The following is a 17899-nucleotide window of genomic DNA, read 5'->3' as shown; positions in this document are numbered from 1 at the left end:
TGTTTACATTCCCCCATCAGCTGATGCAGCGGTGGCCTGTGACGTCATCAGCTCTACTGCAGCCAAACTCCAGACTCAACACCCGGACGTTGTTATTGTGTCTTGTCTCTTGTCTTGTCTTGTCTCTATGCTGTAACTGCGAAGTAATTTCCCTGCTGGGATGAATAAAGTACTTCTATTCTTCTATTCTATTTTATTCTATTCAAAGCACATACTAGATTTCAAGTTGTCTTTTGTACAATAAAGAAACAGGAGGATGTATGTGAAAACAAAAACACAAAACATAGCCATAGCCATGCACAAGCACCTAAACAAGTGGATAAAAAGTCAGCATGGAACACACAGTCCCAAGGTGAAACCTTTGTATTCATGTGTTTCCAGTACATCCGTAAATCTGACACACAACCGAGAGCAATTTTTTTCTGCAGCTCTTGGTGAAGGCGGACACTTTTTTCTCTGCTCCCTTCCTTCCTTCTTGCTCAGTTTTTGTGCTGCTTTTTTGGAGCCTCTCTCTGCACATCCTCCGAATCTACAACTTATGGATCTGGTTTACTGGTCTCTCAATAGTGCGATTAATCAAACTTTCTCAAGACTGGGCACAGGAGATCCCACTTTTCCTGCAGGGACTAACTCGGGGGAATACACCCTGGATTTATTTGGATTCATGATGACAGGATTTCTGCTGTTTGAAGCTTTCAGATACCTGGCATATCGACAAATTTGTGATGGATTGGGATGACTAGCGAACACTTAGACTGACATGCTGTGGGACAGAGGCACAAGTTGAATGTGATTGTTTCGCAGGCAAACTTTGGACGCTAAAACTCACTAGTGAGATGAAATCGCAGAAGTTGTTAGTTTTGGCCCAGTGGAAACAACCACACCAATTTGGATGATTTGAATTAAAAGAAATGTACTGGTTTAGACTCTAGGGCAGATGGAAATGTTTAAGTCTGCCCGGCTCTCTCAAATCTCCTGGAGGTTATGTAAACAAGCTGCTCTTCCTCCATCCTCCTCTCTTCCAAAGCCACCCGTGGAATTGTATGGCTGAACTCTCCAAAGACTTGCTTTTAGATAACCCCACCTTCTCAGAGACTTTTGTCAATTAAAACTTGAGCAACCAAGAACAGTTGCTGTGGTGCGTATTAAAAACTCAACAAATACAAAATGGAAGCACTACTAAAGCCACATTAGTAGCATTAAATTACATCTCCTGTTTGTGCGCATCTCTGCGCGGTGCAGCGGGTTTAACTCATCATGCAGGGCCGGTCCAAGGCTGTATGAGGGCTTGAGCAGAATTTGACTTAGGGGCCCCTTTTGCTGTTAAAAACACCAGCATCTCTAACAACTTCTGTGTTAGATGTAGTGAAATCTGGGAGAGGGGGAGTAGTTTAATTTGCCAACCTAAAAAGCAATAAGTCATAATTGCATTTTACTCATTTATATTTGTGAACAAACAGAACTCAAACTCAAAGATTAAACTCATAGCATCAGATTGTTGCAGATTGTAACAAAATAATCTAACTATGAATATTGTTCTCTGAACGTCTACAAAGTAAACTTGCCAGCTCCTTAAAATCTTACATTTAAATGTTAAACAATTTAAATTCTTTGCTGAAACCATTTAAAATCAAAATTAGAAGTATTGATAATCTCAATAAGCAAATTTTACATTTATATATCTGTGGTCTGTGTTAAAATATTAGCATTTATGGGCCCCTGAAGCCCTCGGGGATCTTTGGTAATTTCAGAGACCAAAGACTAAGATCACTAACAAGAGTTTTTAATATTTAATATTATTATGGAGTCATACTGAGCCACTGACTCCATACTGAGTCAATGGCTCAGTATGGAGCCACTGACTTAATTTGGATTAAACAGAAGTGCAAATAACTGACATTCATTTTAACTGTATTTTTTTTATTTGTTGTTTTTAAGATTCTATAGTTGTGGGTTTAAATAGTGTTTCACTGGCAATATTTTTCCGTAAAATCTAATTACCCAGGTATATTTTTACATTTTCTGTAAACATAACATCTTTTAATATAAAAACATGGTGGACCGCCTTGGAGCCCCGACCACTTGGTTTGCTTATGCCTTAGGCATAAGGCCTCTGAACTGTACATCATGCTTACTGTGGTTATTTGCTGGAGTTTGCTAACTGTTAAAACACAAACGCTTCTATTTATTGTAAAAAAGGAAAAAGTTGAAACGTTCTGAATGTCAGCGTGTCGGCTCAGCCTCAGCCGCGTTCTGTTGAGATTCTGCTTTTTGTGTGTAAAATTGCTCAAGCCTTAGGCATAAGCAAACTAAGCAGCCGCTTAGTTTGGGGCTCCCTCAGTAGAGCTGATTTTTTTTTAGTAACGATTTCTATGTTTCTATGTCATTATAATAATGAAAACACAATTTCATCAAGTGATTTGTTTTTACAGTAACATATATTTGACACTGTATGTAGAAATCATTATTTTATGGACAAAAAGAAAAAAAATTAATTGCTCTTGGGGGCCCCCTGGTGGCCGCGGTAGGTCATGCACGCTTCGCTAGTAATATGAGCTGCCGTGCAACATGCAGTGCGCATCCAAAGGTCCAAAGCTCCGGTAGAACATAAGTTAGCAAAACAATGTCTCAAAAAAGGACTTTTCCTTGAGGGAGAAAGAAAAGAGGAAGAATAGAAAAAAGCCAAAATAAAGGTTTGTTTAATATGTCTTTGTAATGTAATATTTATAACAAAGATCTGTGAAGCTGCTAATAGGAAATTAGCTTTATAGCGACCTTGAATGTTTAGTTCAGGAGCCGAACATTTATGCTAGGGTCTTTGTGTGAAGCTGTTTTAACTTGAAATGAGTTGAATCTCCTACTTGGCTCTCTATATTTTTTAGATTTTTTGGCTTCTTTTGATAATATTTGATAAGAAGAATTAAAACTTCTCAATGTTTGACATTGTCTAGCAAAACCAGGCTACATGGCTAGTACATTAATATATCGATGAGCTACTCTAAGCTGCAGTAGGTGATATATATTAGTTTGTTGCTAATAATTTATGTGGCTAAAACAAACAATATTTTTACATAAACTTATAAGGTATGTGAAACTTTTGTTAAAATCATTTAAGGCTCAGAATCAAATCGATACCGATGTCATGAATATGTGTGTAGAGCTGCACCGATTGCAGTTTTCTGGAGGATCCCCAGTTACCAATCTTTAAAAGGCCTGACCTGCCCATTTTGATTTTGGCCAATACCAAAATGTGTTTTGTCTGAAATGTCACTAAATATAGCAAGAAAGTCATTGAATTGGCAACACTTTGGTGAATATTGTTAACTGTAAACATTCAGGCCTGACCCGGTGGGCCGGTCTGTCAGTCAAACCTCTCACTGCAGAGCATAAAAGGACAGAGACTGACTTTTCAACCTTTGCTGACGCAAATAAGATCAGGGATAAGACGGGGTTCACATATAAGTATCGGCCGATCACAATCCCCCAAAATTAAGGAAATCGGAGCCCAGAAATTGACTGGCCGATAAATGTATCCTATATTATATACATGCATAGGTTATAATGTAAACATGGAGGCGTGGGCCGGCCCTGTCCTAACCAGATGCCCGAGCCACTTCAACTGCTCCTCTCGACGTGAAGGAGCAGCGGCTCTACTCTGAGTCCCTCCTGGATGGAAGAGCTTCTCACCCTATCTCTAAGAGAGAGCCCAGACACACTGTGGAGAAAACTCATTTTGGCCAGTTGTATCCATCACCCAGTTCTTTCGGTTATGACCATAGATCAGGGTAGGAATGTTTTTCGCTTTTTGACTCAGCTCTCTCTTCACCACAACAGACCGGTACAGCGCCCGCTTCACTGCAGACCCTGCACCAATTCGTCTGTCAATCACCCGCTCCATTTTCCCCTTATTCATGAACAAAATCCCGAGATACTTGAACTATTCCACTTGGGGCAGGACATCCTCCCCGACTCCTTTTCCGGCTCAAGACAATGGCCTCAGATTTGGAGGCACTGATCCTCATCCCGGCTGCTTCACACTCGGCTGCGAGTCACTCCAACGGAAGCTGTAGATCATGACCTGATAAAGCCAGTAGGACCACATCATCCGCAAAAAGCAGAGATGCGTTCCTAAGGCCACCAAAACAGATCCCTTCAACACCTTGGCTCATCTAAAAATTCTGTCCATAAAAGCAATGAACAGAATTGGTGACAAAGGGCAACCTTGGCTGAGTCCAACTGTAATGGAAAATTTTATAATGTGCCCTTCACCCCTCTTGTGCTTCAGATTGTGTCTGCATGATCTCATCATGAGATTGGTCCATCTGCTTTCCTATAGACTTCTACAGTGCCATACAACAGCAGGAGCTCCTTGATCCTGGAGACTAAGTGTTACTTCCCCAACATAGAACTTATCTGCCCTCTTTAGTATCAGAGAACAACCTCCTTTCTTTAACAACAGACAAATGGCCAGACCATCTGTGTTGGGCTCCACAGAATTGTTGGTACATAACAATCAGGGATTCGCTTGACCTATTCATAGCTTGACCTATTGTCCAATCAAGTCTCTCTTGTCTGACCAGAACCTATAAAAGGAAGCCAGATCCACTGTTGGTCAGAGCAGACTTGACAGACTCCTTTGACTGTGTATTTCTGTTCTCACCTTGCAAAGTTTCAATAAATTTCTTATTTCTTCTCATCCAGACTCTTGTTAAAATAATTTCTTCCATGACACAACTCTCACCAGAAATGAGCCCGACTTACTGCCGGCAATGCAGACCAGACTCTGCACCGGTCATACATTGACCTAACAGTCCATATCAAAAGGCCCCCTACCCCATACTTCCAGAGAACTTCCCACAGCGCTCCCCGAGGGACACGGTCAAACTCCTTCTCCAAGACCACAAAACACATGTAGACTGGTTGGGAGAACTCCCACGCACCCTCCAGGACGTTGCTGAGGGTGTAGAGCTGGTCCAGTGTTCCACGACCAGGACGAAAACCACACTGTCCTTCCATAGATTTAATAGTTGTGATTAATCAATTACAGACCATACAATTCCCTCAATTAAAAGTTTTAATGGAGTCAGACCGCTAGTTAATGGTTTATTCTACAGCCCTATTTAGGCAGGGATGTGGTGATCAAAATTAAACTAAAATTATTTCTTAACAATGGGAGAAAGTATTTTTTGTACAGATCTTGTCCCTCAATATATGAAATCTAAATTTGGAAACTGCATTTGAATTTACTCAAGTAATCTTTGTCTAATATCAAAAACTGTTAAATGATCTAAAACAACTCAATGTGACCAAAAATGCAAACACAGAGGCAATCTATAAGGGGGGAATACATTTTTACTTCAAAACATGAACAAATCAAAGTGAAACAACTTGAAAAGGAGGTGTTCAGGTTACCTCCAGGTCCTGGTCTATGGCGTTGTTTTCCTCCTTTCCGTCCAGTGAGATATGGTGAAAAGGCAGACATTGAGCAATGTCCTGAATAATTAAAATTAGTTCAAAAAAATGTTAAGTCAGTATTTTATTTGCAATAAAATTTAGGGTTTTAACGCAAGACTCTAAGCAGGCAGTAAATTTAGCTTCTGATTCTATTTAAAACAAGATACATAAGATTACTTAGCTTCTATACATTATAAAGCAGATGTATAAACTCAAACATGAATAAATTTATGATTTTTTAATTTAACACCTCCATTTATTTTAATCTCAGCACTTCAAAAATGACAAAGAACGCAATGAAGGAAAAAGCAGTTAACTATTCCTACTACACAGTTATAAAAAAAAATGTAAGCACCAAAATTATTTAATTTGGTGCTTACAAATTATTTAATTTGTGCTTACAAATTAAATAATTTGTAAGCACACATGCACAGGGAGAACATTAATCAAATGCACATTTGTTCTATATCTGGTATTTGTGGTTAATTAAGAGTAATTAACCACAAATTACAAATTCCCTCTTAATTACTACAGAATTAAGAGGGATGACTGAAAGACAGAATCTCTGAAAACACAAACAGAAAAGCTCATTTAGATTACCCACCGATTCTCGGAAAATAATTCTACATTTAAGTTATTGTGCTTTTGTGCATTTAAGGTGATCCATTCATCCATTTTCTTACACCCTTGTGGGTGTGGGATTGGGGGGGTGCCGTTCGCTGGTGTCTATCTCCAGCGAACGTTTCAGGTGAGAGGTGGGGTACACCCTGGACAGGTCGCCAGTCTGTCGCAGGGCAACACAGAGACAGACAGGACAAACAACCATGCACACACACACTCACACCTAGGGAGAATTTAGAGAAACCAATTAACCTAAAAGTCATGATTTTTGGACTATGGGAGGAACCCGGAGTACCCGGAGAGAACCCACACATGCACAGGGAGAACATGCAAACTCCGTGCAGAAAGACCCCGGGCTGGGAATCGAACCCGAGCCTTGCTGCAAAGCAACAGTGCTACCAACTGCACCACTGTGCAGGTGAAATAAAAAAAAAGCTTCCCCTAAACCTAGAGAAGACCAGTTAGCTGACATGTAAAGAACTAGAATGATAACAGCAAGAACTGTTTATTTATTATGACTGCAGTTAAGATACTTTTTGATTCGTAACTTTAGAAAAGATTCAAATGGAGCTTCAGCTATTGTGCAGCATGGTTTTATGAAACAGTGTATACACATTGAGAACCTTCATAGCTTGAAGAATGTATTAAATTGTTGCTATTTGAAATATATTTGTATAGTACTTTTTTGTGAGCATACATACCTGCTGGCTGGTCCTGACAGTAGAAATTACCTTCAACCACAAAGGAAATTTTTGAATGTTTCGAGAGAGAAAGGAAGTCAGTGTATCTCCGTAATCGGGCCGGTGGAACTCAGCCTCGTTTAGCCCATCAATCAGTACAATGAGACCTTCCACATCAATCTGAAGCTTTCTCTCTGAAAGGTAAAAAACAACTAATTAAAACTGCAAGAATAATTGACATGACGCCGGCTCGCCCCCATGTGGAAGTAGAGCAAACCCCGACAAACAAACAGTGTTATGATGGCAGAGGCAGTAAAACGCAATGCTTTACCCAATAATTTTTTTGAGTTACTTTTGCCTTTATCAGGTAACACTGAGGCAAAGGCAGCATACACTGCAGCCAGAGAGCCAGTTCCGTTCATTTTCACACCACTTCTGATTGATTTCTCAGTAAAACGAGTCATATAATCATGTCAAGGTTGTAACTTTCAGTTTAATCGGCTGCTAACAAAATTGTAAAATAAATAAATAAACAAGGTCTTGTGTGGAGATCTTCTTACACTGTTTTGTGTTGTTTTTAATCCCAAGAGTATCTGTCTTTTTCCTACTTTTGTCACTCAAGTCTGACAAAAATAGTAAGTCACCAAACACAGTTTTCCAACACATTGTGTGTATTTATAATTTTTCATTGCAAATATACGAGGAGGGAAGCTGGCTGATAGCAGGGCATGAAGATTAGACTTCCTGAAAAGATGAGAATGTAGGCTTTCTGGAAAATCCCCTTTTAATGTAAAATGATTTACTGGATAGAAGAAATTTCTAATTAATTATTTTTTCATAAACTCTGCAAATGTGCTTATTCCTCTCATCATCAACAACAAATTCTTTAAGTGTGAAAACAGAGTTATAAAGGGGGGAACCATTTACAGTATTTTAGCTGCCTGAAATAATCTGTTCCCCCTTGTAACATGGGAACAAATTAATATACCAGCAAGTCTTTAACTGTGTTTATTCCTCTCTTCATGAACAACAAATAATGTTAGTCTGAAAACATTTGCTCATTATTTGCCAACGTTATGAGGGGGAACAACATATTTTAGCTATTTTAGCTGCCTGAAATAATCTGTTCCCCTCAATTTCATAGGAACAAATCAATTTACCAGCAACTCTTTAACTGTGTTTATTCCTCTCATCATCAACAATAAATCCTGAGGATTTGCTAATATTTTTTCCTTATTTCCCAAGGTTATGAGGGGGCAACCCTATATTTTATTTTGTTATCACACTGGGAATAATCCGTTCCCCCCTATAACATGGGAACAAACTAATTTAGTTGCAAGTCTTTAACTGTGCTTATTCCTGTGTTGAACAACAAATACTGTAAGTTTGAAAACATTTGCTTATCTGCCAGAGTTATGAGGGGAGAACCATATATTTTATCCACCTGAAGTAATCCGTTCCCCCTCTATAACATGGGAACAAATTAATTTACTAGCACATCTTTAACTGTGTTTATTCCTCTCTTGATGACCAACAAATCCTGTAAGTCTGAAAACTTACTTAAAACTTAAGTCTGAAATAACCCATGTTAGAATAGGTTATTTCAGATAGCTAAAATATTTGGTTCCCCCCTAATAACTTTGGCAATTAAAAAGCCAATGACTCCAAACTTCCAGGACTTATTGTTGATGATGAGAGGAATAAACACAGTTAAAGAATTTGTGAAAAAATAATTAGCTCCCATGTTATGGAGGGGGAACAATTTATTTCAGGTAGCAAAAATATAAGGTTCCCTCCTAATAATTCTGGAAAATATTGAGCAAATGTTACCATATTTACAGAATTTGTTGTTCATGAAGAGAGGAATAAGCACAGTTAAAGTGTTTGTGAAAAATATATTTTTTCCGATGTTATGGAGGGGGCACAGATTATTTCAGGAGGCTTAGATATTTGGTTCCCCCATCATAACTTTGGCAAATAAAAAGCAAATGTTACCAAAATCACAGGATTTATTGTTGATGAAGAGAGGAATAAGCACAGTTAGAGACTTACTAGTAACTTAATTTGTTCCAATGTTATAGAGGGGACTGATTATTTCAGGCAGCTAAAATATGTGGTTCCTCCTCATAACTTTGGCAAAAATTGAGCAAATGTTTTCAAACTTGCAGGATTTATTTTTGATGAATAGAGGAATAAGCACAGTTAGAGTTGATGGTAATTTAATTAGCTCCCATGTTAAAGGGAGGGAACAGATTATTTCAGGTGGCTAAAATATATGGTTCCCCCCCTTTAACTTTGGCAAATAATGAACAACAGTTTCCAAAATCACATGATTTGTTGTTGATGATGAGAGGAATAAGCACAGTTAAAGACTTGCTGGTAAAGTAATTTGTTCCTATGTTATAGATGGGGAACAGATCATTTCAGGCAGCTGAAATATATTTCCCCCCCCCTTATAACTTTAGCAAATAATGAGGAAATGCAACTCCTTGAGTTGCTTTAACAGTTCAGACTGGTTCAGTCTAACAGGTCTGAACCAATAATAACTGGTTCAGACTTTTCATGCATTGTATAATGTTGTACCTTTGTGGAGTGCATCCAGGGGGTCTAGTATTCCTCTCTGAAGGGCTAAGCTCGGATCCTGAATGCAGGAGCGCAGACTGAGGATGCTCTGCAACTGAGGTGAGTGCTGCAACAGTTTTCGATAGGCGGTCAGTTGAGGGGCAGTGATCAGCATGGCCGCCATGTTGTGGACGAACTCAGGAACAAGGCAGGTGTAACAGTTATCAGCTTGACAGAAGTGAAAGGCCACTACCTGCAAAACAGATCGGCATACACATAAGTTTGATTGTCTTTTCTTGGCCTTTGCTAAAGAAATGTGACAGAATAGACCAAGACAGATTTGATTGTCATCCAATTGTATATTTAAAATGTACATATTGAGCAACGTGTACTGGTGGGCTCAGTACACATTGAAATCATTGTCTAATAATGACTATAAATCATTCTTATTCACTCTGCTTAATCTGTTTCACATTTTCTTAACTTATAGTCACAAACTTTAGTATTTACTATATTGTCAAATGTATTCATTTGTTTGGTTTCACACATGAACTTTAGCTTCAACTATAATCTATCCTGGAGTCTGTTGGAGCTGCAGCTTATCTCCAGTTGAGATAAGCTGCAGTTGGATAAACTTGCTAGGAAGGCCAGTTCTGTGCCAGGATGCCTCCTTCCCAGAGAAAGTGCTGGGAGACAGAAGGAGTGGCTTAAACAACATCACTGTTGGACAGTGTCTCCCACCCCATGCATAAAGTTGTTGCTGAACTGGAGAGCTCCTTCAGTGACAGACTACAATGTTTCCAACAAGACCACCTGCCCCCAAGAAGATCACATGAAGTCATACTGTGAACACGTCAGAGTATGTGACATGTTCACAGATAAGGCAATCATTTTATCAACCTATCTAAACAACACCACATCATGAGCCTCTTCTGTTTTGATGTGGGAGCTGCTCTGCTACTGACAGCTCTCTCTTAAACTAGGTTTAAAGGTGATGAGTTGAACTTGGCAAGAGTGTGAGCAGCCGCTCACACTCTTGCACGTCGTGCACGTCCAAAGTTTTTGGTCCAGATTGCTCACGGCACCTTTCACTCAGAATGGATGGTTTTGAACCAATGTTTTACAACAAACAGAAAGCTGGCCATCTTAGATTGAAATTTCAATTTTGACCCAATTTTGGCCATTTACAGCCATTATATTTGGTTGAACTCCTTCTCGTGACTTTGATCCCTCATGCTTAAGGGGCGTGGCCTGACCTCAAGATTTGACATCTTGCCATAAAATACAAAAATATCGTACACAATAACTCACTGAGACACCAAACCTTCAGGGATTGAAGGGCTCAATGGTCAAATCCTGACATCATCAAAGCCATGCCCCCGGAAATAGGTTCAGTGTTTTACTTTGAAAGGTCCACATCTGACTCCTGTCACCTAATCAACATGGCATTGTGCCCATTGATAGGAAGTTGGTGAAACATGGCCTACAGTGCTGACATGTTTGTGTGTGTCCTATTGGATTCTAGTATCATGCCATTCTTAGTGCACATTGTTTAATATAATGTTTGCTTACATGCTGCAGCCATAGGAGGTTAAAGTGAGTTTTGAAAGCTTTACGCAATATGCATGAGTGTGTTTATAGAATTTTAGTATTCTTTCAGAAGTGCATTTGTGAGGTGCACTGATGTTGGACAAGAAAACTTGGTTTGTAGTCTCCACTCAAAGCCAGCTGTCATACTTACTAACTAGTTCCTGGACTAATTAGTAAAAAGAACCTCAGTAGGAATATAACTGTTCTTTGAGGCCGTAACATCTAAAATGAGAGACTGGACATAAATTCTGAAAAACAATGAAGAGGCCCATGGCATCTCTGGAAGAACTGTGGAGAACCACAGCTCAGGTGGAAGAATGTGTTGACAGGAAAACGCTATGTATTCAACTATTCAGGAAAATCACCCTGAAACACCATTCTCACTGTGAAACATGAAGCTTCTCCAGAAGGGACAGAGAAGCTGGTTGAAACTGATGTGAAGAAAGATAGTGCTAAATAGCACATGAACATTTTGAAGGGGAAACGTTTTGTTTGCTAGGATGTGCAATGTAACCCTTCTTTCTATATTAGAGCCTTTAGATTGAAATAGCACAAAGATTCAAGTACTGTGAGTATGTACAACGTTTTACTTTGTTGCGGGTGTTAAAGTAGAAAACAAATAGCATAGCAGTTACTAATTTACAAAAGTAAACTATTAACTTCAAGTACAGTTTGACACAGAAGTGGAAATACAACCTGTCCAGCTAGTCTCCACAATGCCTCCTGTTGTCTTCTCTTCTTCTCTGGAGTTCCTGGACAGCTTCCTCCTCCATTTTCTTCTCCTGCCCCCCCTCCTCTTCCAGAAGACTCAGTTGAGAGCAAAACCGATTCTCCATCTGTAATGTCAATAAAAATGTTGGATTCAGTTTTGTCTCTGGGTTATGGCTCTTCATATCTGATGGATTTTATAGACGCTCTCCATTCATACTGACAAAGCCTTAGTTATTTTTCAAAGTAAGAACAAATTTTCAGTTTCTAGGTAGGTAAAACTGGTACAGACATACACTAAAATAGTTATAAATCTATTTGACCCAAAAAGGTGGTTCAAAAATCGACTCATGCAGGCTGAGTAAAAATGCAGGTCACATCTTATTCAAAAGCATGCATCATTTTTCTACAACTTCACAATTATGCAATATTTTCTGTTCTTCTATGATTTATGCTTCAAAAGACAAGATGCTGTATGTCAGAAGTAACAATGAGATGGTCATGTCATTACAGTGATACTATAGTCATAAGACAAAGACTGAATATGACTGTGGTCCCTTAATACTCAGTAATTAATTTTGAAGTTACACATTATGTTCATGATATGCAGCAGGGATATCTACACGTGTTGTAGATGTCCCTGCTGTGCACATGTGTACAGTGGTGGATATAATTCCTACTCTTCCATCTGGGTGCTTATATTCATTGTGGTCAGTTTGTTTCAGACCAAACTTTAAGGCATTTTTATAAAATTGTAAATAAATTGACAACAGAAGATCAAAAGCCAAGTAGATCTGAATATGCTTACATTTGGGTATGATCTGCTTGCCAGTGGTGCTCGGCCACATGTGGTGTCCATGACAGCTGAGTGCCACCAGCCTTGCAATGATAGCCGTCTTTCCATAGCCCATGTTGCCAGTAATTAATATGCCTCTGTTAGTTGTTGGGTCATTGCCGTGCAGATGGGTGTCAACTTCCTGGAAGAGCCACTCTCTGCCCATGAACAGCCAATCAGACAACAGACCAGGAACCTCGAAATGGAGTGGTTTCAGGTTGAGGGCTGGAGTAAAATCAACTGCAGTACGGAAGAAAGGAAAATTGTACAATTATTGCTATTTCACAGTATTTCCAAACATATTTGCTAATCTTTACCTCCAGGGTCCTGCTGATTACGATTCCCAGAATTCTCTCCAGCCATTTTGAGGGACATCTTTGAGGCTAAATGTCTCTGTTGATCATCCAGAAAGGCTAGGTCTTCAAGGTGGGCTGAACTTGTGGCTGGAAAAGGAAACAAATTAATTTTGTGTTTAGGTGGAAATAGTTCTGTTCTGTAAATATAACTTCTCAACACTACCACTAGATATTTTTTAAGTAAAAAGAAATAATTAAAAAACTTTTTAATTTCAAAGATTTTGTGTTTCCAAATACAAACAATAAATCATGTGGACTTTTTGGTGCTGTAATTTCTAGTATACTCCCAGAACCTAGCCCTTGCATCATTACCAACCTGTCCGTGTTTCTACCAAATTTTCCCCTCTCAGGGACGCACCAGCTAACAAGCTGACTCAGTAATTGGCAGCAGCATAGTTAGAAATGTGGCACTAGAGATAGAGACACCAGGAATCAGAGTCAAATGTTTGCCAGGGCTCAGAACAGACAACACCAAATTCTACCTGTAACTAGTGGCGAATATATGATAACATTCATTGGAGCATATCTGGTTCAAAGTAACATTAAAAACTTTGAAGGAAGTGGTGCATTAAATATTTTAATGGAGGAGTAAACAGTTTACCTTGTTAAAAAAGAAAGTAATGAGTTAATTCAACTGTAACAAGTGCAGTGTGCTGCATAATTAAATGCACACATGGAACTCTTAGTTGTAAGTTAATCAATCGGGTTGAATCAGGCTCAGACAAAATATCTGGCTTGGTCTGGGTTGGGCAGGATTTTTTTTAGGTTTGATCTTTTAGCAGAAATTTCTCCTGTAAATGAGAACCAGGAGGAAGTTATGAAGCTGTGGTTCAAACCCCAGCAGTTTAATTAATTTAAGTTTAGCTGATTAATTTAATTGTTCTATCAGTGGTTTTTATCACTGTGGAGAAAATGTTAGATATGTTCCTTAAGGCTCTGGATGTTGTAGGGTTGTGTTGGCTGACGCGACTCTGCAATATCGCATGGACATCGGGGGCAGTTCCCCTGGATTGGCAGACTGGGGTGGTGGTCCCCCTATTCAAAAAGGGGGACCGGAGGGGTCACACTCTTAAGCCTCCCTGGCAAGGTCTATTCAGGGGTCCTGGAGAGGAGGGTCCGTCGGATAGTCGAACCTCAGATTCAGGAAGAGCAGTGTGGTTTTCGTCCTGGTCATGGAACACTGGACCAGCTCTACACCCTCGGCAGGGTCCTGGAGGGTGCATGGGAGTTTGCCCAACCGGTCTACATGTGTTTTGTGGACTTGGAGAAGGCGTTTGACCTTGTCCCTCGGGGAGCCCTGAGGAGGGTTCTCCGGGAGTATGGGGTACAGGGCCCTTTGATATGGGCTGTCAGGTCCCTGTATGACTGGAGTCAGAGTCTGGTCCACATTGCCGGCAGTAAGTCGGGCTCGTTTCCGGTGAGAGTTGGACTCCGCCAGGGCTGCCCTTTGTCACCGATTCTGTTCATCACTTTCATGGATAGAATTTCTAGGCGCAGCCAAGGTGTTGAGGGGATCCGATTTGGTGGCCTTAGGATCTCATCTCTGCTTTTTGCAGATGATGTGGTCCTTCTGGCTTCATCAGGTCATGATCTGCAGCTCTCGCTGGAGCAGTTCGCAGCCGAGTGTGAAGCGGCCGGGATGAAGATCAGTGCCTCCAAATCCGAGGTCATGGTCTTGAGCCGGAAAAGGGTAGAGTGCCTTCTCGGGGTCAGGGGGGGTGTCCTGCCCCAAGTGGAGGAGTTCAAGTATCTCGGGATCTTGTTCACGAATGAGGGAAGAAGGGAACAGGAGATCGACAGGCGGATTGGCGCAGCGTCTGCCGTCAAGCGGGCGCTGTACCGGTCCGTCATGGTGAAGAGAGAGCTGAGCCAAAAAGCGAAGCTCTTGATTTACCGGTCGATCTACGTTCCCACCCTCATCTATGGTCATGAGCTTTGGGTCATGACCAAAAGAACGAGATCGCGGATACATGCGGCTGAAATGGGTTTTCTCCATAGGGTGGCTGGGCTCTCCCTTAGAGATAGGGTGAGAAGCTCAGTCATCCGGGAGGGACTCAGAGAAGAGCCGCTGCTCCTTCACATCGAGAGGAGTCAGTTGAGGTCGCTCGGGCATCTGGTCAGGATGCCTCCTGGACGCCTCCCTGGTGAGGTGTTCCGGGCACGTCCCACCAGGAGGAGGCTCCGGGGAAGACCCAGGACACGCTGGAGGGACTATGTCTCTCGGCTGGCCTGGGAACGCCTCGGGATTCCCCCGGAAGAGCTGGAAGAAGTGGCCAGGGAGAGGGAAGTCTGGGCCTCCCTTCTGAAGCTGCTACCCCCGCGACCCAACCCCGGATAAGCGGAAGATGGATGGATGGATGGATGGATGGATGGATGGATGGATGGATGGATGGATGGAAGGATGGATGGATGGATGGATGGATGGATGGATGTTCATCTGCTTGATTAATGTATGATAGGATCTGGATGGTATAAGGTTCAACTTGTTGAATATTAAACAGCATAAAAAATAAATGCAACAGAATAGAATTAAGTTCTTTCTTGTGTGCATGTGTGTGTCAATATAATTTCAAATTTAAGGGATTAATATGGAATATGACAGAATATTTTTGATGTCATCAGTCAAAATGACAATATAACAAAAAAATCTAGTGCAACCTCTGAATTTAAATGAAATATATTTTGGGGAAAGTGCCTTGAGATGACATTTGTTGTGAATTGAAGTTCTAAATAAACTAAATTGAATTAAGCGAAACACGTTTTTACAGAATTGTACAGAAGTATCCATTATGTTAGGTCACCCTGCTGCATCACTCTAGCACATAAATCTGCTTTGATCTAATAAATTCCATTATAGCTGTTCAGCATCATAGTCCTGGCGCCTCAAACAGATGAGCCTCCAGGGTTGGCCTGTATTTAGCTCCATCCATCTTAAAGTCTGTCATCAATTATAAAAAGCATCCCCACATCTACATCAACAGGTGGGACAGTGTGTTCAGGGTGAAGTTCAGTTTTAGTTTTACACCACACATTGTGTTTTGAATGCAAGTTCAACTTTGTCCAATCAAACTGCCTGTTTAGAGATTTTTCGTGAAAGCCCAGGGTGGTTTGTGATAAGCTAGAAAGAGGGCTTCTTATGGATTACAACAATGTTGTAATGTTACAACAGTGATGACAACAATGTATGTTTGTATGTATGATTAGTTCCATTTTGGGGACGGTTTTATGTTCATGTTTTAACATTTATATGTGTTTTCCACATACCTTTCCTCTTGTCACTCTTACATGAAGGTCAGATTTGCTGAAAGCATTAGTCGTAGTTGTCATGTGACCAGATCCTTCCACCTGAGCTGTGAAATTCTGCAACTCCACCAGAGTTGAGAAGGACCTCTTTGCTGTATCTTTGACTGATTCTTTTCAACTCTGGCCTGTCAGCAAATGCAGACATGTATGGTAGGGTACTGCAAAATTGTTTGAACTGTGTTTTACTTTAGGGCTGCTGCAGTGAAGGGGGCAAAAATAATAATCTTAAAACATTTCAAAAACAAAAAAGCCTGTACACTTTGCACAATCTGAGAACTGGCTGTGCCTTGTCACCTGCAGGTGAGAAATGGTACAAATGTCATTTCCTTCCTGTGCACTAGAGGAAAAGACAAGAGGGAGAATGTGTTGTGACTGTGCTGCACAAACAATGTCACTCAGACCTGAGCCTTCTGATTTTAGGTTCATGCTTTAAAAATGACACATAATGATCCTCTTTGCTTCACAGCTCTGATGAGTATATCTAATGAAAGGAATCTTGTTTTGAAAGCAACTGGTAACTATGTTTGTAATACTTTCCTGACTGCTGACTGTGAGAAAAAGTGATGAAGTTCCTTCCTGTGTGTGTGTGTGTGGAGGGGCGGGGGGGGGGGGGGGGGGGAGGGAGGGGGATGCGTATGCATGTGTGCATGAACACACTGGAACACACTACAACACACTGTCATCTTACCAGCGACTGAATTGGGACGTGGAATGAGGTTGAGGGCTATGGAGTGGGTGGATCCAGAGGAGCGTGAACAGCTGAATCCTCGGTTTGGGTGGAGCTTGTTCAGGCTGTAGGTAGAGGCGTACAGGCTCTCTTCTATCCTGTACATCGAGCTGCCATTGGTGTGACTTGTGGATCTCGCACTCGAGGACAAAGTGGACGCCACCACTGGCTGGCCTTCTTGCTGCCAGATGTTGAGGCTGCTGCCGTTATAACCGTCAGTAGAACACTTGGTGCCATCCTCCCGCTCTACAGCAGAATCAGCAGAATAGCTGGTCAGCATGGCTGGAAAAATGTACGGGAAAACATTAAAACAGTAATTCATTTAGCACAAAATCTTGGAAAAGTTTTCATAAACTTTTCTTATTATGTCACAAATTTTAATGTATTTTATAGGGATTTTATGTGACACTTCATATAATTGAGAAGTGAAAAAACTTCACAATTATATAAAAAAGTTACACACATATTAGTTTAGTTAACTGAATGAGGTCATGGGTACTCTGCCTTACTCCCACAGTGTCTAAATTCTTAGGTCTTAATGTACATCTTTTTTGTCCTGTGTGTCTCTGTGTTGAGCAACCTGGCTAGGATGTACCTTGTCTATTGCCTAATGACCACTTTTAGTGGGTAAAGCCAATGGATGGATGGATAAACGATTATGTGAAACTGCATGTCACTGACATGTATAAAATAAGAACAGTTTATTTTTTTATCTGTTTAATTGGGGGATGATGGTTTATTTGTCCTTACAGAGCATGCTTGTTAGTCATATAAAAAGGTTTTAATTAAGTGTTGTTTTGTTTACACCTTTATCACCATTGCCTCTGCTGGCCTCTCAAAGAGCTGTAGAAGCTAAAATACACTAGTTTTACTGCTTTAAGTTAACATTAAAGAGTGAAACATGCTCTGATATGCAACATTTAAGAATGGACCTCAATCTCTCTAAACTGGCTTCCAACTCCTATTTTATGCATAAATGGAGATTGTGCAGACTACTATTCGCAGACTACAGAGATTCTCAAAATGAGTGGTTCATCTGCTAAGGGTGATGCTCCAGGAGTCA

General features: G+C 40.6%; 1 protein-coding gene across 7 annotated transcripts in view; it reads right to left on the bottom strand.

Annotated features, from left to right (window-relative positions):
* Positions 1-17899, bottom strand: part of LOC114148029 (protein TANC2-like) — a 75998-nt gene that overhangs the window by 23454 nt on the left and 34645 nt on the right. For 6 of the 7 annotated variants that reach the window (XM_028022934.1, XM_028022938.1, XM_028022936.1 and 3 more), the window contains 7 exons: positions 16798-17118; positions 12768-12893; positions 12424-12690; positions 11604-11743; positions 9339-9570; positions 6777-6949; positions 5413-5493 (listed from right to left, as the gene is read on the bottom strand). In XM_028022934.1, the coding sequence (XP_027878735.1) occupies positions 5413-5493; positions 6777-6949; positions 9339-9570; positions 11604-11743; positions 12424-12690; positions 12768-12893; positions 16798-17118 (1340 nt within the window). The remainder of the gene's footprint in view (positions 1-5412; positions 5494-6776; positions 6950-9338; positions 9571-11603; positions 11744-12423; positions 12691-12767; positions 12894-16797; positions 17119-17899) is intronic. The other variant, XM_028022937.1, reaches the window with a different exon arrangement.

Source organism: Xiphophorus couchianus, chromosome 7, assembly GCF_001444195.1.
Source record: "Xiphophorus couchianus chromosome 7, X_couchianus-1.0, whole genome shotgun sequence".
Lineage (NCBI taxonomy): Eukaryota > Metazoa > Chordata > Actinopteri > Cyprinodontiformes > Poeciliidae > Xiphophorus > Xiphophorus couchianus.
This window is presented reverse-complemented; position numbering and strand designations above follow the sequence as displayed.